This window comes from Pyrus communis, chromosome 12, assembly GCF_041283825.1.
Source record: "Pyrus communis isolate YQ-2024b chromosome 12, ASM4128382v1, whole genome shotgun sequence".
Classification (NCBI taxonomy): Eukaryota; Viridiplantae; Streptophyta; class Magnoliopsida; order Rosales; family Rosaceae; genus Pyrus; species Pyrus communis.
Window position 1 is genome coordinate 20,405,375 of NC_142576.1, and position 24,115 is coordinate 20,429,489.

Here is a 24,115-nt window from a genome sequence, read left to right on the forward strand (position 1 = left end):
TGTCGGTATCATCTTTTTTCAACGTAACTGAAATCGATGACTTACTGAAACTTTTGTCTGTAATCAGAAAAGAAGAACAAAACAAATTTTAAAAAGGAAACGGAAAGGTGCAGAGAATCATTTTTATTAGACATGCAAGTTATGACTTGTTTGGCAATGCTTTTCGAATGTTAAAATCATTTTTCAAATAATCAAAACCATGGAAATGTTTAGTAGATAGGCTAGCTTAAAAGTGTTTATACTAATTATAAAAATATTTTTAGTGTTTTAAGGAGAAACACACCTTCTTCCAGGGGGCTAGATCGTTTGAAAGTGATTTTAAAAAGATTGAAATCACTAGATCGTTTGGAAGTGCTTTTAAAATAATTGAAATCACTTTTGGTGAAAGTGCTTTTGGGTTTGAAAAACATTTGAAGTACACTTTGGAAGAAGCACCAGTTATGTGCTTATCACATTTGAAGTACACTCCGGATTCACTTGCATTTTTACTAAGGGCTAGTTTGGTATTGTTGTGTTTAAAAAAAAAAAAAACGTGTATTGTGAGAATAAACAGCTGAAAAATAAAGTTGTTCAACATATAGTACGCTTTTTTTTTTTTTTTTTTTTTTTTTTTTTTTGGAAAAGTGTTTTTAACCCAAAAAAAAAAGAAAAAAAATAGTGTCTGAGTGTTTGTTATACTTTATATGAATTGATGTGAAAATGTTAAATGACTAAAAAAGATATAGTATTTAATATAATACAATAATTGTCGAAGAGAATAATGTAGCAGCAATGATTCTAAAATATGTGGAGGTATACTTGGCATTTGAAAATTTCATTAAATGGGCACTGATGACTATGCTTAAAAAAAAAAAAAAATTTTAGAAGCATGGTAGATTATGCTTCTGCTTTTCTATGTTTTTCTACTGTCATTGACAACAGTTTTAAAAATAAAAACATTATTTTTTTGTTTTACTAAACAGATTTGATCCAAATTGTTTAATAAGCCTTTAGTTTTTAAAGCACCACAATCCCAAACGTTTTTAGTCATTTTAAAATTACTTCTAATCATACTAACAAAGGTGCTTCTTAGATTATCTCCAACCCTGGCCTAAAACCTAAAAATATTTAGCCCAGAAAATTTAGGTTTTAACCCAGAAATAGCTTTTCTGCTCCAATCATTTTGGCCTAAAATTTTAGCCTAGGATTATTAAAGAATGAACTTAGGCTAATTTTTTTTCTTAAATTAATTTTTTTTTTAAATAAAATAAAATTATGTAGACTATCGTAATTTAATTTTATGAACATTTTAATTTAAAAATATTTAAATTCCGATAAATATTGAAAAATCACTAAATCGACACATGAAACTCACCAAACTTTCAATTTTTACCAACCGTTCAACTTTTAACAAACTTTCAACTTTCATCAACCATTCAACTTTCATCCTCTATATAAACACATGTCCAATATCAGTTGATCACACAATCTTTCAACCTTCAATCATCCTCTATATTCACCAATCTTTCAACTTTCAAAGTGTTTTTGTTTCCTAAAAATCCTCAATATCTCATCAATGGGTGATAGAAGAAAGCGCAGTAGGACAATGCAGATGGCATAATACCAAGCAAGGCTTGACATTGAGGATGCTGAAATGATCAACGCCGAAGCTGAACTTGCAAACTCGCTTATGCTATATGAGCACCATGCTGAATCTAGCCATCGTGGCTCTATGGGCGTTCATTTGTATGGCGTGGTAAAGAAGAGTGTCATAACCGAATGATAAAAAATTATTTCATCTAGCGTCCGAGATTTCTTGCTCATGATTTTCGGAGGCGGTTTCGGATGAGGAGAAAGCTTTTTGAAAGCATATTGAACGCAGTTGTCAATCATGACCACTACTTTGCAAGGAAGATAGATGTCGTCGGCCGACAAAATCTATCACCTCATCAGAGGCTCATTTCTGCATTTCAGATGCTAGCTAATGGGTGCTCTGTAGACTCAACTAACGAGTATTGCAGACTTGCGGAGAGTACTGCTATTGAGAACTTGAAGCGCTTTTGTCAGGCAATTCAAGTTAGATATGGAGCCACATACCCCTGCAAGCGAAATTGTGAAAACTTGAAGAGGCTTCTACGGAAGTCAGACAAAAGAGGCTTCCCTGGCATGATAAGAAGTCTCGATTGTATGCATTGGGAGTGGAAGAATTGCCCTACTGCTTGGGCTGGCCAATTCAAGGGCCATCATAACAAGCCAACCATCGTGCTCGAGGCTGTAGTGTCTTACGACACATAGATTTGGCATGCATTCTTCGGCGCTCTTGGATCAAACAACGATATCAATGTTCTTTGGTCTTCACCTTTGTTCGATGATGTTGTCAATGGATGGGCGCCAGAATTTCGGTACAAGGTAAATGGTAATAGGTATAAGCTAGGTTACTACCTAACTGATGGTATTTATCCTAGTTGGTCTACCTTTGTCAAAAGTTTTTCTCATCCCAATAGTGCAAAGAAGAAATTATTTTCGCAAAGGTAAGAATCTTACAGGAAGGATGTGGAAAGAGCGTTTGGGATCCTTCAAGCTCAAAGAGCCATTGTTAGAGGGTCTACACGACTTTGGCATACCGAAGACCCCCATTCAATCATGATGATGTGCGTAATTTTGCACAACATGATTGTGGAAGATGAGTAAATCGAAATTGAAGAAGATTTAGACGAAGATGTGGATGATGACCAACCAACACATGCGAGAGCTATTGCAAGAGATGTTGAATATATCGATAAAACCACATATGAGACCCGATAGGATAGGGTCACATTGAGTGAGTATATGAGATATTTAAATAGAATTCAAGCTCCTCAAGGTCGTGACACATTCTGCAAGGATTTGGTTGAGCATGTATGGTGACGAGAAGGTGAACGTTGATGATGTTGGCTAAGCATTTATGTAATCGTTTTAAGTGTACTATGTTGGTATTTTCTAGTAATAAATTTAAGTGTCTTCTTATGCAAGGTATTTTGTGTAGTACATTGGATAAATTATTGAATGGAGGTTGAATTATTGAAGGCATCTATTCTACATCAAAGTGTGGAATAATAAGTACAATAATTATTGAAGGCATGTAGATTAATAGAAACAATAATTAACGACAATTAATAAGGTGCATAAACTTAATACAAACGACAATTAATAAACCACATAAACTTAATACAATTGAAAAGTCATAAACGACATAAACTTAATAATGATATCTACCATCTTGATTTGGTGATTGACTTCGTGGTGGACTTGGGGTATAACCTTGAGATGAATTATCTTTTTGAAATATACTCCTTCTGGCATCCATTTGCAAAATTTCCCTTTGCTTACCACGTAAGTACTTCTTCCTCTTTGGAGTGTATTTGTTGAGGTCATCCATCACCAAATTTATTTCGAACCTATTTTGTTCCCTATCCCCTTATTCCTTCATTTGCAAACACATTCAGACTTCTTCTTTTTGGTGAGCGCTATGGGTTTCGCTCAATTTTGCAATTCCGGTAGCAATGGGTCCACTCATCGGATCGTGGGACTTCCCTTTTCTCTTTGCTTCCTTTTGCTTATCTCTTCCCAGGGGCTTTGCAAAAGAAGAAGTTGGGGTCATTTGTTCGACACCTTCATTGACACCTTCATTCACAGTTTCATTGAAATTATTTGGGGGCGAGGCTTCACTATGAAATAATCTTTCCCATTGTTGGTCCACATCGGTTCCCCACCTTGGACAATCCTTGAGGATGTTCCAAGCATGATGCAACTTAAAAGCTTGATTTTTTTGGTGTAGTTCTTGTCCTGTAAATTGCCATTGCTTTGTCACCCTATGCAACAAATACATAAAAACAATTAGTTGCAAAATATTATTATGTACATGACAAATAAAATATGAACAAAGAAACTCACAATTTCTGAGGCACTCCTTCCACTAGGCATGTCAACCATGGCTCTCTCCAAGCTTCCCTTCCACAAAGTGCACGCTTTGTTGATAATCTTCCACCGATTATAAACACCACAAGCTTTCCTTCGACCGGTGTTGGAGTTTTCATAGAACTTATTAACGATTTTACCCCACAAAACCTTTTTATTTTGATTCGTGCCGACGGCACCATCTTCGCTAACAGAAATCCATGCCAAACATAAAGCAATGTCTTTGTCAAAGGTCTAATTACAACCTCTAACATGCTCTTTTGCCATCTTGAAAAATTTGGAAATGAGAAGAAATGGTAGAAAGAAAAATTGGAAGAATTGTAGGAGAAAAAATGAGTTTTGTGTGGATGTTTGAACAAATACATAGGTATTTATAGAGTTTTTGGTTGAATTTGAGTTAAAATTTTTTTTTTTAAAATTATTTTAGCTGTTGGATTTAAATTTTGACGGGTAGATCTTTTTTTTTTTTTTTTACTGTTAGATTTTATTATATTCGATTTAAGCCGTTGGATTCAATAAATATATAAATATAAAACAAACAAAAAAAATATTTAAATGTGGACCGTTGGATTAACCAGCGGTCCAACTAAACTGGTCATTGGATGAAGAAAAGTAGCCGTTGGGCTACAGTGAGGCTGACACGCAAGGGGGACAACCCTACGTGGGTGGGCCTCTGCTGGAAAGGGTTGTGGCGCGTGACGAAATTTGAAGCTGTCAAGTAGTGGAGAAAAGCTAGAAGCAAAACAATAAATCATACTAGAAGAATCACTTTCAAGCCAGCTATTATGTATTGATTTGGTACTGATGTACTTTTATAAAAAGTGGGTATCAAGAAAAGCTGAGCTCAAAAATGTATTTTTTTAAACACTTAAAAAAGCTTATTTTCACAGTTTTGAGTGAAAAAAAAAGCTGAAAACGTGAAGCAGTAAAAATGAATTTATTCTCACAGCACAACAATATCAAACCAACCCTATGTCTAGGGGTGGATTTTTTTCGCCAAATTACCGTGCCATACCGATTTTGTGCCAATCAGTAATGTTACAGTATTGTACTGTACCGAAATTTTATGGTATGGTATTGGTAGTGGATACTATTACCACAATATTACCGTACCATATCGAAAATATAATATAATATAATATAATATATAATTATATAACACATATTTATAATATATATATATATATATATATATTCAATAATTTGAAAATGAAATCCTATAGACTACTCTCTCATTTCTTTCAGCCATGCTATACTCTCTCTCTCATTTCGTCAGCCATTCTGTCGAACACTTATGGTCGAGCGGTCTCATTCATGTCATGAAACCAACGGAAGATATGCTTTAATTTTTTTAGTAAATTTGTTATTAAATGGTTTTCAACTTTAATTCTTCTTGCTACTAATATGTTTTCTTTGTTTGTAATGTAGGCTTGACTTAAGCTCAATCTTCGACAAGTTCAATGCTTCCTCCAAAAGCTTCAACATCTCAAGCTTGAAGAATTGATCAATGAATTTTACTTTTTGAAGTTTAGTTCCAATTTTCATTTGGTTTGAAACTTTAACTCCTATTTCGATTGTTAACTTCTATTTGTTTTGGTTCGTAACTTCTATTTGAATTGTAAGCTTACTTTTCATCATGAATCTTGATGCATCATTTGAATTATTGTGCGTATAAATTGTGAATGATGAATAATAGATTAATTTAGGCTTACAATGTATGAGATAAAGGTACAAAAAGAAGTTTTGCCCTTGAATGGATTAAAAAAATAAAAACAAGTTTTGGCTCATAACAAAGTGTAATTACCATTGCCATATATGCCAACCGAACTATTTGGCGATACCAAACTTCGGTGTACCAAAAATTTGGTACGGTAATAGTAATAGATTTTGTCAAATCGAAAGTTTAGTACGGTAATTGGTGCAGGAATTTTGATACAGTAACCGTACCGAACCCACTCCTAATTATGCCAACCTCACAAACGCCAAGGCAATAATCATAACACAAAGCTCTGCACATGATGGCCGAGTTGTGAAAAAAAAAAAAAAAAAAAAAAAAAAAAAAAAAACAACCCCAAGACATTAACCCGAAGAATCACAGAAAAAACCACCACAATTAGCCCTTTTTAGTTCAAGGTTTGGAGGGGGGAAATGAATCACAACTTGCTTATCGCATGTTTCGTAAGATCAAGTTGGGAAAAAAAATGTAATAAATATTTGGGAAAGAGAGGTTACAAACAAACCCTCCAACCCTCTTGGGTTTGCTTTACCTCTTTTTTTTTTCCACCATTTATTACAAAACTCTAGGGAATATGATCCTCGTTAAATATTGGAATGCCACTTATGTGAAGGATTTTGATTAGTACCCTAAAAAATGTTTGAATACACCTCACACAAAAGTTTCTTATTAAATGACTTGTATACTTTTCTATGAAATAACCATTTCAGCCCCATACAATTTTAAAAAGAATATTATTTTACGAATACATTCAAAATCATGTTCAACGCGTATTCTAATTTTGTTCATTGGAATTCCACTTCATTCTGTCGTAGGCGATTTTTGAATGATGGACACATTGTAGTAGGGGATTTCTTTTGCTTTGGGCGACATCGTTTCTTTACTGAGTTGAGAATGATCTTTCTTTTCAGAAAGTGCAGCTTGAATCGAGTGTTGAATTTATTTTGGCGTGAATTATTTGGGATGCCCACGATTGTTTATTCTCCAACCTTGTGCATTGGGCATGTCCCTCACATGAAAAATACGAAAAATTAGTTCTCAGACCATTTAAGTAAATTGACTTTGGATCCCTGTATTTCTTCTCGAGAAGTTAAAAGCATATTTCTGAGCTTTATCAACATTTAATTGTTGATTTTATTACTAAAGATCTAGAAGTATTTATAAGATGGTCGTTATATTATTAAATTGCTATTACAAAAGTAATTCCCAAATTTCCTAAATGTATCATGTCACTTCGAATTGATTTTGAGCACACAACTTCAAAAACCCTACCATAATCTTTATACATTTTATTCTTTCTTCTTGGTAGATGCATTTTTATCACATCCATCACCATGATCAGTTTGGTTGAGGTTAATTTTCCAACCAACAAGTAATTGTGTACACATAGATGGATCATCCATCAAAATTGGGATTCAAGTTGATTTGTTTTAAGTGCTTATATTTACTTGATGAGACAATTATTCTCGTTGTTAAGAGGAGAAAGACAGTTTAAAGAACGTCGCGAATAAGCATTGATACATCCATTGTTGTCTCATTAATGACGTAGATTAATATGTTAAGGGGAGAAATGACAGTTTAAAGAATATGTTGATTGCATACCAACCACTTGAAAATTTATCTCTCGAAGCAATTTTTTAAAGTAAGAAAATGCCAATGAAGAGGCCTAAAGCTCAATGTACTCGATACCAATGTATTATATTCTAGATAAGTTTGGTATGAATTATCTCAATAAGTATTCTTATTAGTTCGAATGAAAGTTATATTATTGCAATATACTCTTGAAATAGTTCACATTTTTGTAGGAGTACTAAGCCCTATGATGCGATTTGTATATATATGGCCTATATTCGTCATGGAGTTTAAAATCCTCCTAGTTTATTTCAAATACTATATTTTCCTTTTGTATATATTTATTCTATGCATGACTACAAAAGGCTATTGTCAACTCTCGATAAAATCTAATACTTCCCAAGAACAAGTTCTACTAAAATTCAATTTCTGTAGACCAATGCCCAATTATATCAACCTCAATTACGAGGACAATCAAATCAAGGCTTACTATCTTATTGGGGGGGGGGGGGGGGGGGGGGGGGTGGGGGGGGGGATGTTATTCATCAAATGGAGTTACAGGAGGAGCCTTCGACAATATGCTATACCAGACATAAGTGTGCTATGCTCTTTTTCTTTAGACCAGGTTTTTATCCCACCGAGTTTTCCTGGTAAGGTTTTAGCGATGCAACATTATGCTCATCCAACACCGTGTCAATGTTCCATAAACGTGGTGTTTTGTCCTACTGGGTTCTTCAAGCAAGGTTTTTTCGTAGCAGCATTGATTGGTAAACATCCAAGAGAAGTGTTGTAAATAGTGTCAATTATGTGATTGTCCACTTGGAGCCAATATTTAATATGTAAATAATGGAGACCTTTTTTTTATGTAAATCCTAAACCTATAAATAGTTACTTCAATGAGAAGAAAATACACTGTAATTCCTCTTCCACTTTCTCTTGTCTCTCTCCAGTTCTCTCTTACTCTCTACTTTATTACTATAATTTTGAAATAAGTTTTCAATTTCCATAATAATAAAAATTAAAAACTAAATGGTTATAAATTGCCTATAAAGTTAAATTCAAGAGACACTTGGCTCTTCGAAAAAGGTTACATTATTTTTTTTCACTTGTAAGTGTAAATATATAATTGTATGAAAAAAAATAGAAAAAAAGAAGAAAAGAATTACACCTCTTAAATAATAATAGTAAATAAGTAGAGTTTCAGTTTAGTTGTATTGACCTTCACATATACATGAGAGATCTTAACTTCAAAGCATGAATCGTAAAAATGACTTTCTTTTAAAATTTAATCTTGTCTTCTTTGAGGTTCTGCTAATTAAAAGTTTTAAGGTAACTTTAACGAAAAGCTCACAGTACTGTTCACTTTAACAAAAAAAACTATATTTTTACACTAAAAAGTTAATCATGGTACTATAAACTTTAGCCTTTATTTTGTCTTTATCGTTAAAACTTAAAGTATTCAAACTATTTTTATTAATTTTTCTAAGTTTTAAAGGGGTTGTATTGTAAAAATAAAAATAAAAAAAAATAAAAAATAAAAAAACTTTTTTCTTTTAGGGAAAAAACTGACTTTCTATTTTTTTTTATATGAGTAACAGTCCAGATGTCAAACAATGAAGCACATTGGAAGAGAGATTTTTCAGTGTGACGGGTACACGGAGTGGTACACTATGTGTCATTAAAAGAATAGTAAAATATGTGTGTTAAAAAGTTAATAACTTAAGAAATAAAATTTCACACAATTCCTATTAAAAGACGTGACGTACCACTTGTGTTCCCGTCACAACTAAAAATTTCTCTTGGACCATCGACCTTGAGACATGTTTGGGTGTGGGACCCATGAATCGGCTGAAAGTTGGAAGCATCTGACGGCTGGGATTTGTGGACCTCAAAGTCTTGGCCGTTGGTAGGTCTATGGGGACCCACCAAGACCGGCACCCACCTTTCCCGCGATTTTTGCTTCTTGTTTTCCAACAACTCCAAGCATGAGGACAACAATATGCTAATTTGATATGATTCTGAGGGAAAAAAAATGAGAGGATATTTAATATGGATTGTGATGTAGACGCACGTTAAGGAACTATTTTCCTTTTTGTCTAATTATTTTCTTGATAATAACTATATGGAAGTGGAAGTCATTTCAGAATCCAAATTGGTATTTTTGATTAAATTAGAATTAAAGAAATGATTGAAAAGATCGCTAAGCACTCTTATATCATAAAAATTTGAAGGTTTGCTCTAAACATGAATGGAATAAAATATATATAGCGAGCCGTCAAATTTTCACGGTAAATGAACTTTTCTTTTACAAGAATAAAAGAAATGATTGAGTAATTTGTAAATTGTAATGGATGATATGCTCTTTATTTCGTTTGAGTTTTGGAAAGGATTGTATTCATAATTTCTTCTATATCCTAACTCATTTCTCACCTTTCGGCATGCACCAATTGAGCCGGAAATTCATATTATTTTGTGTGTTTTTAAGTAATCCTTTTGTGTTTTTTAAGTAATCCTTACTTATAGTGAGACAATATATCCATATAGAAAGAACAAAGAATTAATATGAAAGCTGCTGTGGAAAATTTCATACAATATTTAATCATTCAACTAGGATATTTGGCTTCTGTTTCTTACGGGCTCTAATTTATCTATTTGGAAATATGATATAGAACTGGCGTAATAATTTAACTATATTGGTTGCCTAGGAGTTTCTTTACAAGGAAATAAAATCCCTGAAGTTCTACCCTCACCTCATGCCATCCATGTCCCATTTGACCTAAAAGTCATGGGGGCCTCACTAGATCTCTTCTTTCGTTCATTAACTTGAAGGACCTTTCTTATTTTATACCATCACACACACACACACACACACACACACACACACACACACACACACATATATATATATATATATATATATATATGTACAAGGCTAGACTAATCTTGTCATCAAAAGTCAAACGATATCTAATGAAGTCCACTCTTTGAAACATGACATTACATATTTGAACACTCCTACTTAAAATTCTTAGTGTTTTAATTGTGGAGCTTTATGCTTATGATCAGAACCGTTCATACTATGAATCACATTGTAAAGATCATCTCTGCAAAAAATAATTTAAAACTAAGGTCGTTTAGTCAATCTATTGTAACAAATACATAGACGGTTCATAATGCTTTTACCAATACCGTTCATTTCTTTTTAAATAGTTTGATGACTAAAGAACCTTAGTTTTAATTGATTTTTTTGCAGAGGCGATCTTTATATGGTGATTTATAATATAAACAATTCTGATTATAAACACGAAGTCCTGTAAATTGACAAGGAACAATTTTGAGAAATTTTAAGTAGGAGTTCTTATTCATCTTTGAGTAGCCAAGTATTGTACCACATATTTTTAGCATGAAAGTTTCGTTGACGTTTAATGAATTGAAACTTATTCAACTTGTTTGGTGTTATATATACCTTGTACTTGTCACCCCTTTTGTTGCACAAACATATTTTAACATCACAACTGCATGTATGCAATTGTTGTATCACCTATTTACATAACAAATGCAGTAAAATATTCCTTTCCAACATTTGTTCTATTCATCTAATGCATGCGCTGCCCTGCCCTCTATCTGGTTGAAGGATTCGACCCATTCAATATTTGTTAGGACTACTTAAGGATTATTCCTTGAACTAAAAAAAAGAAAAAAAAATGATTATTCCTAAAAAATCATCTAACTACAAGAAAATAAATAAATAGACAACGACATGCATTACTTTATGCTAAAAAATTAAAGGTTCACGACAATCCACCATAGTTAAACAGTTTTCAAACTTGTTGATGTTTTGCAGGAATGATTGTTAAATGCAAAACTTAAATAGTGTAGATTATTTCTCCATAAAAATATGAACAAGTTGCCCCAACAATGGTACATTTACTGTTCTTGTAAAAAGGAATCCTCTCAAGAGACTTTATCAAAATAATTAAGCGTAAGCAGGTTTTGAATATTGCTTATTATAAATACACTATCATTATCAAATATGTTTTAAGATTTAAATTACGTACATATCAGTAAGAGTAATATTAAGAAGATTAAATTTGTAAACAAAATTTACAAACTTAAATAAGCACGTTTTTTATTGGTGATAAATTTACAAAACCCTAGCATTACTCAGTCGATAAATATTAGAGTAGGGGCTCGGAAAAGCATATACAAAACCCTCGGCTCCTTTGACCTATCATATAAAACACAATGTTTGAATCCTCCTTATTTAACTATATATATATATATATATATATATATATATATATATATATATGTCTTTGTTCTGTATGAATCCCACTGTAATTACCCTTAATTTATCTTCTTTAATCTCTATTGGCCATGCTTCAAACCTTCCCCTCGAAACAGAAAACTTGATGAATGATGAGTTATAAAAAACTAAAAAGGAAAGATACAAAACTTATTGGATTAGGTACATCAGATCACAGCCAAGGATTAGTAAAAACTTCTAATTAAATAATTATACAATGTGATTGTGATACCGTTCTGCTTAATTAAGGCCATAATTAATTCAAGTAGCTAGGGTTTCCACCAAATCCTTTCGGTGGCTGAGTCGACAACCTGAAAATGACATTAAAAATGCCGAATGATCAATATTTTGACATGACATATATGTCATTGACTCTCATTGTTTAGCAATATTTATGCATTTAATTATGAGAAATGCTAAATAATTTTTTTTAAAGTGAGACTCTTTATGGAATCTCCGCCATATTATGTTTTTGACATAATGCTTTATAACATTCGCATGAGAATTGTACCGAAAACATGAGATGATGCAAAATCCATAGAGTCTCACTTTTAAGAAGGCTTCCTTAGCATTTATCAATTTCCAGATATATAATTAAATCCTTAAGTCAATGTGACTATAACATTCATCGGCGCGTATGAGTTAGTAGTTGAGGAAACTTAAGGCATGAATAATGAAACCACTTAATTAATCTGGACATCTTCCAAGAAATCTAGCTATATTTTTATCATTAGTTGGCGTGTACTGAACTACTTTTTTATAGTAGCAAATTTACCGGGTAATTACATGATCGGATAATAATTGTAATTGGAGGTGATGATGCATCTAATTGCAATAATTTACTAGGGGCGTTGAATGGTCAATATAGTTGGGTTTACACAAAATAAATAAGATTAGGGATCCCATAAGATTAATGGTATTTTTAATAGTATTTTGTAGTCTACTGGTTTTGACCTCAGTTAGGAGTGAAAATTGCTTTATGAAGAGAAAAAAATATTTTCATTGAGCTAACTAGAAAATGAAAATATGCATCAACTTATGCTAAAATATGAAATTCTTGTTTGACCTAAACCAAATTTTCTAAAAGAAAATAGCCTTTTGAGTGGTGAAGGTAATGTTGGATTACCATTTTCTCACATGTTAGCTTCAGGGAATTGGAGATCATCGGAATGTGAATGAAGAGTAGATTAGAATTTTTATTTCTCATTACCAATCTGCAAAACCTAATCTTCGTTAAAAGCACGTTAGCTTGACTATCGAAATGTTTTGGGGTCTCAGATCCAACAAAAATTAAAGCTTCAAGTCTTGAACGTTGTAACTGAATTTGTAATACATAAGAGCTTGAATTTGTGTACAAATCAGTCGTGATAGTCTAACTTTTAGGTTACAGGACTAATCCACCTTAGAATCATAAAACGGCACAATGATATATTACGATAATGATAGGGCAACAACATGATTAAATTCAACGAATCGGCCATGTATATGTTATTTAGAATCCAACTAGATATGTCTATCCACCTCCATGAAGAACAAGAATACATTTTGGGTTGACTTTTTAATTAGAAATGTATTTAGGTCAACTACGCACATCTTGTTAGTTGGGTTTGCGCCCTACAAATAACCAATTCCAATTGCATTACCACGACAAATATATTATTAGGAAACTAATTAATGGGTTTGATAATCAAGATGATTAATACTGTTACGAATTACATATATGTGATGTGCCAGTCACAGCTAGTGGCCGTACGATTGAATTAGCAATGCACGAGTTGGACATATTTAGAGTTTCTCTCCGGATCCTTTTTGTGAGGATCTCGAGAATCCTTCAATCACATATGTTCATTGTACATTATGTGGCCATTTTTTGTCAGATACTGTTTATATTTAATTTTAAAATAAAAAGATTTACAATAATTTTTGACCGCACGATATACAATAACAAATGTAATTGGAGGATCCCAAGATCCTCACAAAGAGGATTGAGAGAGGATCCTCATTCATTAAGAGTCCCCCACAAACTGTATACTTAGTTTAATTAATAACACTCAATCGTAGATGGTACTTTACCGTAACAAAAAATAATAATGTTTATGTATTCTGATGGAGGTTCGATCTCCATTAATTTCTCGCTTTCCTAACATTTAACAATTCAACCACTAGCACTGTTCTTTTGTCGAAATTTTTTTAATAACAGTCAATTCAAATGTTGTTTAGCAATAATTAATAAAGGGGTATGGTGGCCGAATCTTGTTGCCCTCAAATAAGGAATGTTCTCTAATGGGGGCCATTAATTATGCAAATTATTTGGGTCTAACTTTACTACAAACAAAGTCAAATAGCAATACGCATCTTCTTTTCTTTTCTATTTCATCAAATTCATGCATGTGTCTCCATTTCGTGCAGATACCACTATTTAATTTGTTAGATTCTGCTGAGTTTCATCAAGCGTGCTTAAGTTTGTTGCGTTACTCTTGATGTTCCTGCCACCAGTTTTTTTAATCTTTCTTTTTATGAAGGGATGTGCTATCCACATACCCTATTTTACTTCTCACACATCTATTGATAATTTCCATCGGTTAATCTTCTTCAATTTATCTAATTCGACGGCCGAAAATTAAAAAGGTGTGTGAGAAGTAAAATAAGGTGTGTGGATATCACACCCATTTATGAATTACTTTTTGGCATACCTTGTAGAATTGGGCTTTTTTTTTGTTTTTGTTTTGGGCTGGTCATTCAGGTTTCATTTGGGATGTGCTTCTCTATAAAACTCAAGGAGAACATATGGCCATGATTCTCCATAAAGGAATTCAAAGAGCCATAAACACTTCTAATTTAGAGCATCTCCACCTATTAGTGGAGGGCAATGACAAATGGAGGACAAGGGCAATAAAATTGCCCTTACTATTCACTCTAAACAGTAAGCAGTGAATTGACTGTAAGTAGTGAACACTTAGTGTGTCCCAATGTACACAAGTATAGCTTCCTTCTATAGATTTGGATCTATTTTCTTTATCGGTCAGGTTCTATTAACCTGGATGAGCGAAAGGTTAGCTAAGTCGACTCAAAGATGCACATGCCTAGCAAGAACAAGGCATGTGACTTTCTCCTCACTTTGAACCAAACCTCATATTTTTTTTTTCATACCCTTATTTTATATATGATGTGCCGTAGATTTATACTGTTATGGAGTTTGCTGATAGTTGGAAGACCTCTTTGCCTTTTCATCTTTTAACCTCTGTGCATTAGTTGGGACGGTTCTGAAGATTAGCGTAGCAGGACTCCTAATGGGAAAACTAATAGAAATCGACAGGTTCGTCCAAAGCCACATTGCAAAGCATGCACCCTTGTTTTGTGTTAATCATTTTACTGCAAAAGGAAAGTTTAGTCCTTCCAAGGATCTTGTTGAACCTCTAAAGCAATGGCTAACTAAGTCTTCTTTACCTTGCTTGGAGGGATGGACAGCCACGATTAGGGCAGGAACACATCCAAATCCATGCTTGTATTGTATGGAAGTAGGTCATTTAGCCGAAACTGACCGATGTTTGAATATCATGGTGGCATCTTTTTCAAGGCCAAAATTTGATGCGTTAATTTTTGTGCGGCGAAGAGGGGGTGGAGAAAAAGATTTTGCTAAATTTGGCAATGGCTTTTGAGACCTTTTGCTTTGTTCCAATAAGTGGGATGGATCATGCATGGATCCTTAATTTTTGGGAGGGAAGTCGATATGGGCCTTCATAATTGCACCCAAGCTTTTTCCCAAGTGGGGCCGTAATAGCGACCTTTTTTCCAGTTTCTAAATATAGCAAATCTTTGATCTGAAGAGTATGATTCTCTTCTTTATTAATTTCTTTTATTTTTTATCTCCTTCTATTTAAATGGTTATAATTAAGTCACGTTAACATCTTGTTTTGAATTTTTTATATAAAGAAAAAGATAACAAGAAAAGTGTGAAAGGAGAAAATGGGAGAATATAGTAAAGGAAAATGAAAGAATCCTACTCCTTGATCTGATTGTTTTACATTCTGCAATTTCATATGGGTTTTGTTTCAAGTGTCAACCACATGGAATGGCAGTATTATCCATTCTGTTTGGCTTCAACACAAATTCCCATGTTTTTCTCATCTGTTTTAGATATCCAGTACTCTTCTTTATTGCTAACTGCCTATTTATAGAAACTTTGCTCCCAAGAAATGTTGAAGTTATGAAAAGACAATAAGTACATTAGACCATCTTAAAGGTGATGTCAAATTTTAAGTCTCAAATTTTAGCATATTTTCATGTTTTACTCTGCACCCGATATGTCAAATTAAGCTATTATTTTATTACATTTTTTTTCTTAATTTCTATCTTAACTTTAAATCTTACATATAAATAATTCATAATAAAAGTCATATTAATTAATTCAGCCACAAATAATACAACAAAATACAAACCCTTAATTGAAAATAGAAGAAATAAAAATCCAACTCAATAATCATCACCTCTAAGAATTTTCATTTTAAGGTGGGCAATTTTTCCTTTAATGCATAAGGGCAATCAGATTGAAAAACAATGGGCGATCAGATTGCTAGTGCGGAGGATTTCGAGTAGAAAGCAGAGAAGAAATTGAGCAGCTGGGGATTTTTCGGTTCCAAGCATGAAGACGCCGCCGAACTCTACGACAAATCTGCCAATGCCTACAAGCTCGCCAAATCCTGTCTCTTTCTGCGTCTTTGATTGCCTTCCTATCGTTTGATTTCTTTGTCATTGGCTTTACTGGTGTGTTTGTTTCCCGTGAAAATTTGATTGAAGGGAAAATTGCAGAAGAAAATAAGAATTGGATGATCTCTTATTAGAGGTTTTCACGTCTTTGGTATTTTGGGAGATTGAATTGATTCAATCATGCGTTTCCCACAAGCTTCGGTCTTTCTGGCTTCCATCAGTTTCAGCGTTTCCCATAAAAAAAATTAATAAAAAAAATATTTGAAGCTGCTGTCAAATTTGACAGCAGCTTCTTTGCTGCCAATCCATATCAGCGCCACATAAGAATTGATATTTCGGTTGAAGAATATTAGTGTAGTCTTTTATTACTGTTATAACTTATGTGAACATTTCGTAATCGTTATTTGCACTCAATTATCATACACTCGTTCCCAATGTAAAAATAAAAAATAAAAAAAAGTTGGTGCATGATGAATTTTTGGAATGCTAAAAATATTCTTAAGCGAATGTGTTGTTTGCTGAGTACTATAATTTGATTGGAATTGCACCTTTCAATTGAATATCGTATAAATCATCGAGATCAATGTGGTAGGAGAAAAAGAAAAATAGAAACTTATCTTCACTGATCAAGAACGACAAAAGTGTTGCAGCTACCAGATCCGTAACTAAGAGCAACTCCACCGTTATAAAGGCCTCTTAGGGCAAGTCACTGTTGAAAAACCTCCAATGAATAGTAACTGCTTTTTGCATCTTCACCCCTACACTGAATAGCCATGACAATAAGCAATAAAATATTAGTATTTTTTATTTTATAAAATAATACAAAATAATTTTATTTGTAATTTCGGATAAGATTTTTAATCGTTCTCGTTGCGACATGTGTCATTATTCGAGAAGACAGTTTTTGGTGATAGATTTCGATAAGATATTTATCCAATGCTGTCATGCCACGTGTCGTTACCTTTTCAGAATCGTTAAGGATAGATTTCCGATAAGATTTTTAACCAATCATGTCGCGCCATATGTCACAATCTGAAGACAATCTTTGAGGATAGATTTCGATCAGATTTTTAACGAATGACGGCATGTCATGTGGCATTATCTACAACCTAATCCTTTCTTTTTCCTCCATATAACCCACCATCCAGAACCAAAAATCACACACCAAAATCAAAGGGAATTGTTATTAGCACTCCAAAAATCTCATTCTACACTCCAAACTTTCTATATTAGGAAATAAAAAAAAATACTCTTGTGACGGGTATAGAATGAGATTTTTGGAGTGCCAATAATACTTCCCAAATCAAAATCTCTATCATTATTCATAGTTTTTGCTTCATTCTTCACCAAAATCAAAATCTATATCATTATTCATAGTTTCTGCTTCCTTCTTACAATGTCTTCTTCTTCAAGGATGTTGTGGGAAATCGAGGAGTAAGAGAAAGAATTGTTTAAGTAAGGGGAAGAAATGTTCAAGTAAGGGGAAGAAATGTTCAATCTCCAGGTGGCCCAAAATGAGATGGAAGACAAAGAGGATGAGGAGCGTAGAAGGAGAGATGATGAAGTAAGAAGCTAAAGAGCCACACATTCTCGTCGAGTCATCCAAGTTGTGGCTTAGATCTGCAAGCCCAGCCGTTCCGCAAACTTTGATAGAAGCAAGCAACGACGAGGTATGAGTTTCTTGGACGATTATTTTGTCTATAATAGTGCATTCCCTGATACGTATTTTAGACGTCGTTTAGAATGGAACAACATTTGTTCAACAAAATCATGATTGCTATTTGCAACCATGATTCTTACTTTGTGCAAAAGAATGATACTTTTGGTGTTATGGGTCTCATTCTTGAGCTAAAAATTACTGCTGCCTTGTGGATGCTTGCATATGGAGTACCATGGGCCATACTACCTAGCAGACGACATTTACCCAAGGTGGTCATCATTTGTCAAAATAGTGCCACGTCTGCGAAGTGCAAAGGAAAAACATTTTGCAAACTGTCAAGAGGGGTGTAGGAAGGATGTGGAGTGTTGTTTTGGTATCCTCCAAGCTCGTTGGGCGATTGCCAGGGGTGCTGCCAGAATGTTTGATTTAGAGTCGTTTCAATCCATCATGATGACGTGCATCATTCTTCACAACATGATTGTGGAAGATGAGTACGATTATGATGTCATTGATGAATATGAGCCAGACACGATGAACAATTCTAGAACAAAAATTTATTGAGCTCATGACGCCACCGAAGAACTCGTGCAACACAAGCCATTACAAAGGGATAGACGTTACAATGAAAGGCTCATTCAACGATATACTGCGATTCAGGACCCATATATGCACAATGCCCGACAAATTGACTTGATAGAGCACCAATGAGAATTGAAACAAGCTCAAGAAACTTTTAAGTTCATTTAGTGTGTTTGTTTTTATTTGGTGTGTTTTTTAAGTTCATTTAGTGAGTTTTATTTTTTATTTTTTATTTTTTTTAATTTGGTGTGTTTGTAATTTTATTTGATATGTTTATGTAATTTATTTGGTGTGTTTATGTCCTTTGAATAAAGATTCTCTTAGTTTAAATAAATTACCAAATTAAATCAATATACTCTTAGTTTAAATAAAGTACTAAATTCAATAAATTGGAAACAACATAAAGCACTCTATTCAATAAATAACAAATTACAACCCAAAGTGATTGGAAAATTATGGGCTCCGATTAAAAACAAATTCCCTAGTCCCTCGTGAATGGAAAATTATCACCTAACCAATTTGTGGTGCTAGGATCATCTCCTCTTGTGGTGCTAGGACCATCTCCTCTTGCCTTTGCTTCCCTTGCACGCCTCCTTTGTACCACGTCTGCTTTCTCCGAATTCCAAAAATATTTAGAATTCGATGACTTCCCCTCTAAAGGCTCCTTCATAATGTCACGATCTTGTTGAGCCCTTCTTTCTTCTTTAATCTCTTCCCCTTCTTGCCCAAGTATCTCTTTTTCTCTCTCATTATCTTGAAATAATCTCTCAGCAGCTGCAGCTTTTGCCTCCTTTCTAGCCTTATTAGCCTCAAATTTAACCATTTCTCATGCCAAAGTCAATTCACCTTGGCGAGCAGGTTCTTCCATGTATTTTCCATAATCATTCTTGGAAGCACTCCCTTTTCTTTTTAAAACCTTCTTACCTTGAGGCTTAATTGGATAATGGGTCGACTCCGACGCTTGTTCAGGGGGGTGTTTCCAGCACTTCTTCTACGTCATCATTATGAACATGTGAGGCATAATTGAGCGTAGAGTGTAAAGGGGTGTTGTTCATGACAACTTCTGAACTGACAGACACAATTCTAAATTTAGAACAATCTTTGACAATATTCCAACATTGCCACCGGTTAAATGATTTGTTTTTGCTTTTGGTTTTGGCATTATACTAAGCTTGTGCTTGAAGTGTCTACACAATACGGGAGAATAAATAATTATAATCAAAGTAGCTAATGTAAATTTGGGTATAGTACAAACAAATAAATAATATATTGTTACCTGATCCGCTAATTTTTCCCCACTTCGAAGATTACTACTAGTTTGTGCCAAGGCGTCTCTCCACATACTAAATGATTGGCTGAGTATTCTCCAACGACTGGACATCGATTCTTTGGTTCTTTTCCCACCAATTTTCTCAAGATAATTGGTATGAATAAGACTCCACAGTTCTTGCAACTGCATCTCATTACCCATAATCGAATCATGAGTAACTTCAACCCAGCTAGAACACAACGTAACATCTTTAATAAGTGTCTGATTCATACCTGTATCATTAGTCATTTTGTTGGAAAACAATTGGATTGAAATTTTAAGAGAAAGATAGGAATGTGGTTGAAAGTATTTGAGAAAATATGAAATTATGGTGTAAGGTAGAAGTTAATGAAAATGTATTTATAAAAAAGTAAAATCAATTTTTTTTTTGGATTTTTTTTTTTTTTTTTACATTCTTTTTAATTTTTTATTCACATAATTAATTTCTATCATTGGATTAAAAAAATTTTGAAATCCAACCCTCCATATTGTGCCACGTGGCACAACAGTAAAATTTCAAAATTATTTACTGTGTTTTTTTTAATTTATAAAGGCTAATAACGTGGACCATTGATCTCAAATTCAACGGCTGAAATTAAAAAAGGTTTGAGTTTTTTTTTTTACCGTTGGAAATCCAATGGACACAGAGCTGCCACGTGGCCTCTAACGATAACATTATGCAGGCCTGCGCTGCGGGCCCCAGTGCCTACCTAAAAAAATATTAAAACGTGGCTGACGTCGCCCTAACGTCAGTGTTGCATCACCCTTACCTCAGGCTCTTGGGCCAGCGATTCTCACTCGGGCCCCTTCCTATGCAATCATCGGCATGTGTGGGACATGATTGCTGGGGCTATTGCCCCTTGTTCTAGAGCCGGTCCATTGAGCTACTCCACACAGTGGAGTTACTCTAACTGGGTCACTTACGTCAACCAAGCTTTAGATGGGTCCCAATTAAAGAGTAGAAATTGAAGATGTCTTTCCACATTTTTCTTATAATTAGACAATTCTAACTTTTTCGCACATGCATACAAATAATTATTTTTTATTTTTATTTATAAATACGCATTTGCAAATATGCTTTTCATTATAGCTCTGTACATATTGGTTACGATGGGTGAATATGAAATGAGTGAACAATATATAAAATAAAATAAAGAAACTCACCAATCTCCTCACCTAAAGAGAAATTTGAAGTAATCCTCTATAGAACTAGAAGCTCCGAAACACAAACTGAGGTAAAACTCTAGCCGCCGACCTTAGCCTTTGGCTTAGGTGCCAGTGGCAACCCCCCTCCCTTTGTCTTTTCCTTATTCTCTCATCTCCTTCTCTCTTGCTCGTATTTCAGTTTTCCTTTTAGCTTTGTTTCGATTTTTTGAGGTTGGTATCCCCCTTTCCTTGAGCTTGTCTCAGTTCCGGGCTTCATGCCCTTTCTTTGGCAATCATCACTCTTTCTCCAACCTCCCTCTTTTCCGGCCCCCCACCTTTCCTTTGTACCTCACCTCCTCATAATCCACCCACACCCCATCCTAGACTCCTATCTGTGTGCGCCGAATCGAAAATGGATGCTAGATCCATCTCCCTTGCTCACTTCCTTTCCCCCAGCAGGCATGCCAGAATCCCTTCGAGGCCAAGTGTTTTCTGGTTTCGGCCGAAGTAAGGGTATTTTACATACTCCTTAGCCTTACCTTCTATCCATGTGCTACTATATTTGTATATATTTGCAGGGATTTGTCATGGTGGTTCGGATCTGGCGGCTACTTCTCGATTTGGCAGTGGCAAATTTTGGTTATGGTGTACTTTTAGTTGTGGGTTTGTAAGTTTTCTATTACGATGTCTTGGTCAAATTGACCACTTGGTTGCTTTCTCTAGTTTTGCTGCTTTAGTGGCTACTGACAAGACGTTCGTGATACCAACTACAGCGGCATAGTGCGTTTGGAAATTTGGGATTAGGGTTTTAATTTGTGCTAGTTTGCTTATTGGGCTGGGCTTTATGTATTTGATTCCCCCAATTTGCTTTGGGTTACTTTTGCTTTCCGTTTGGATTGGTGTAACCTTTTCTACTTAATTAAGGAATGCTCCTTTTCGACCCAAAAAGAAATGAGTGAATAATTGTTGTTGTTGATAACTGAAAATTGGAGGTGTACAGATTAAAAACCGATGTTTCTTAGTACACGGTGTCTATCAACTGATAGTGTTCTTGTCATTTTATTTGGTGTTCATGTGGAATGCTAGCCAATCATAAGTTAACTCGTTTAAGTGATCGTATCAAATGGTTCAACAGTAATCTTAGATCAAAACAATAATTTAATCTGTCTATTAATTGTCTGATGTTCGAGTTAACACATTATTAATTATGTTTAATGGACTGCTTAAGATTTTGCCAAGTCTACAAAGGCTAGGACGGCCAAGCATCAAACAAAAACTTACCTCACAATGAGCAGGTCTGAGTCCAACAAACAAGCCTAACCTAGGAGCTACAGCCACCACAAGGCCCCGAAAATTTCCAAATATTTTAGCATTATGTAAAAACAAAAATAAAAACAGAAGAACAGAAAGAGACAACTGTGATAGGGAAAGTGTAGGGGCCATTTCAACAATGTAATATTTCAATTTCGACTGGGTTATCTAGTGGTGTGGGTGAGTAGGGTGATATGTAGAAATAGGTTAAAGATTCACGAACTCCTCATTTGTAACCTCAAAAAGGAATATTTCAATTTAAGGGAGGAGAAAAAAAGCCACTGCCTCTCCTCAAATGCAGGATGAGTGATGAGCCAAAATAGGGTTTTGTTCTTGTCTCTCGGAGTTAAAAGTTTTCCCTAAGCTCGCTATTTTTACCAAGGAACGCCTTTTAAGGAAATACACTTAATTTTTTTCATATCAACTCTATATAAGGACCTTCAAGCTTAATTCTTTGAATCATCGACTCTCTCTCTTTATCTTACTTGTATATATTTCACACGCATGCACAAACACACACACGTCCCACAAAATCAAGATGGAGCGTTCCGGGCGTTTGTTTTCAACTGTCTTCATTCTCATCTTGCTCTTGGTGGCTATTGGTATCTTTCTCTTTCCTTATCTTAATTTGATATTTATACCTAACAGAAGATATAACAGTATTTATATGTGTGGGAAGAAGTTCTGAATTCGAATATTCCTTCTCACGTTGATAAAAAGGAAAACCAGAATTTTATAAAATCATATATGTGGTTTGACATATTGATGCATGTTTGGCAGGAACGGGGCCAATGGTTGCTGAGGGGAAGACAAAAGAGAAGTCGTCAAAGAATGAGAAATCATCGAAGATTTGTGAGTCTCCGAGCCATAAATACCGCGGTATTTGCTTTCGGTCAAGCAATTGTGCAATTACATGCAAAAAAGAGGGATTTATGGGAGGCAAATGTGCTGGCTTTCGGATGAGATGTGTATGCACTAAAAAATGTTAAGTCATACAAATGCGTATTTGGATGCATGCGTGGGAATAAAAGATTTTTTTTGTTTTGTTTGTTTGAAGAGAATAAATGACTGAACCCTAATTCACAAATTTGGAAAAGTAACCATATTTTAGACCCCATATAAAATTATAACCATCATTTTAGTTTTATGATAATTCTAACCAAAACTTAATGTAAAATTAGTAATATACCCTTAATGACAAAAAATTTCCCATTACTCTTAACCATGAAAAAACAACAATTAGTTGAGATCTTGAAGCATAAAAGAGGTAGCATCTTGAATACTACAGAGTACCCCTACTCTCAAACCCCTCCATTTCTTACACTTTTATTTTTTATTTATTTTTTATTTTTTATCAATATATGTATAGAGTAGGTATAGATATTCAAGTGTAATCAGAGAACGTGAAAATTGAAGATAACCTAGTAAACTAAACATAAAAATTAATAAAAAACAGAATATTCGAAGAAAAATTTGAATCTAAAAATAGAGCAGCAAAAACCCTTTTAAGCTAAAATCTATGTGAGGTTTTTCTTCTAAACTAGTGATTGAAAATATAAAAGCCAATAATGTAATAAATCCCGAATAATTAAAAGCCAATAATGTAATAAATTTCAAAGAAAAACATTCACATAATATGCTGGAATGGAGTCTAATTGGATTCTTGCAAGTTTGGTGATTATGGCCTGTCCCACCACAGCGACTGCACTTTTTCACTATCCTTTCCTTCCTTGAGATGGGATTCTATTTGTCTTGCATCTTCCAGATATAACTTGTCTAATTGGACATAATACAACTTTATTCTACACCTCTTCCGGTACACTCCATTCACTCTTGTTTCCAACTGGCCAAATG

The 24,115-nt window shown here is 34.1% G+C and overlaps 2 protein-coding genes and 1 pseudogene across 2 annotated transcripts; 2 read left to right on the forward strand and 1 right to left on the reverse strand.

Annotated features, from left to right (window-relative positions):
* The first annotated feature begins 1,633 nt into the window (after positions 1–1,633).
* Positions 1,634–2,274, forward strand: LOC137744516 (uncharacterized). Its single transcript, XM_088680949.1, has 2 exons — positions 1,634–1,735; positions 1,783–2,274. The coding sequence occupies exons 1-2, from the start codon at positions 1,634–1,636 to the stop codon at positions 2,272–2,274; spliced, it is 594 nt and encodes a 197-aa protein (XP_088537075.1).
* Positions 2,275–18,976: 16,702 nt separating this feature from the next.
* Positions 18,977–20,046, reverse strand: LOC148692461 (uncharacterized; annotated as a pseudogene).
* A 2,694-nt stretch (positions 20,047–22,740) lies between these two features.
* LOC148692462 (defensin Ec-AMP-D1-like) lies at positions 22,741–23,305 on the forward strand. Its single transcript, XM_088681891.1, has 2 exons — positions 22,741–22,863; positions 23,042–23,305. The coding sequence occupies exons 1-2, from the start codon at positions 22,800–22,802 to the stop codon at positions 23,248–23,250; spliced, it is 273 nt and encodes a 90-aa protein (XP_088538017.1). The 5' UTR covers positions 22,741–22,799; the 3' UTR covers positions 23,251–23,305.
* The last annotated feature ends 810 nt before the right edge of the window (positions 23,306–24,115 follow it).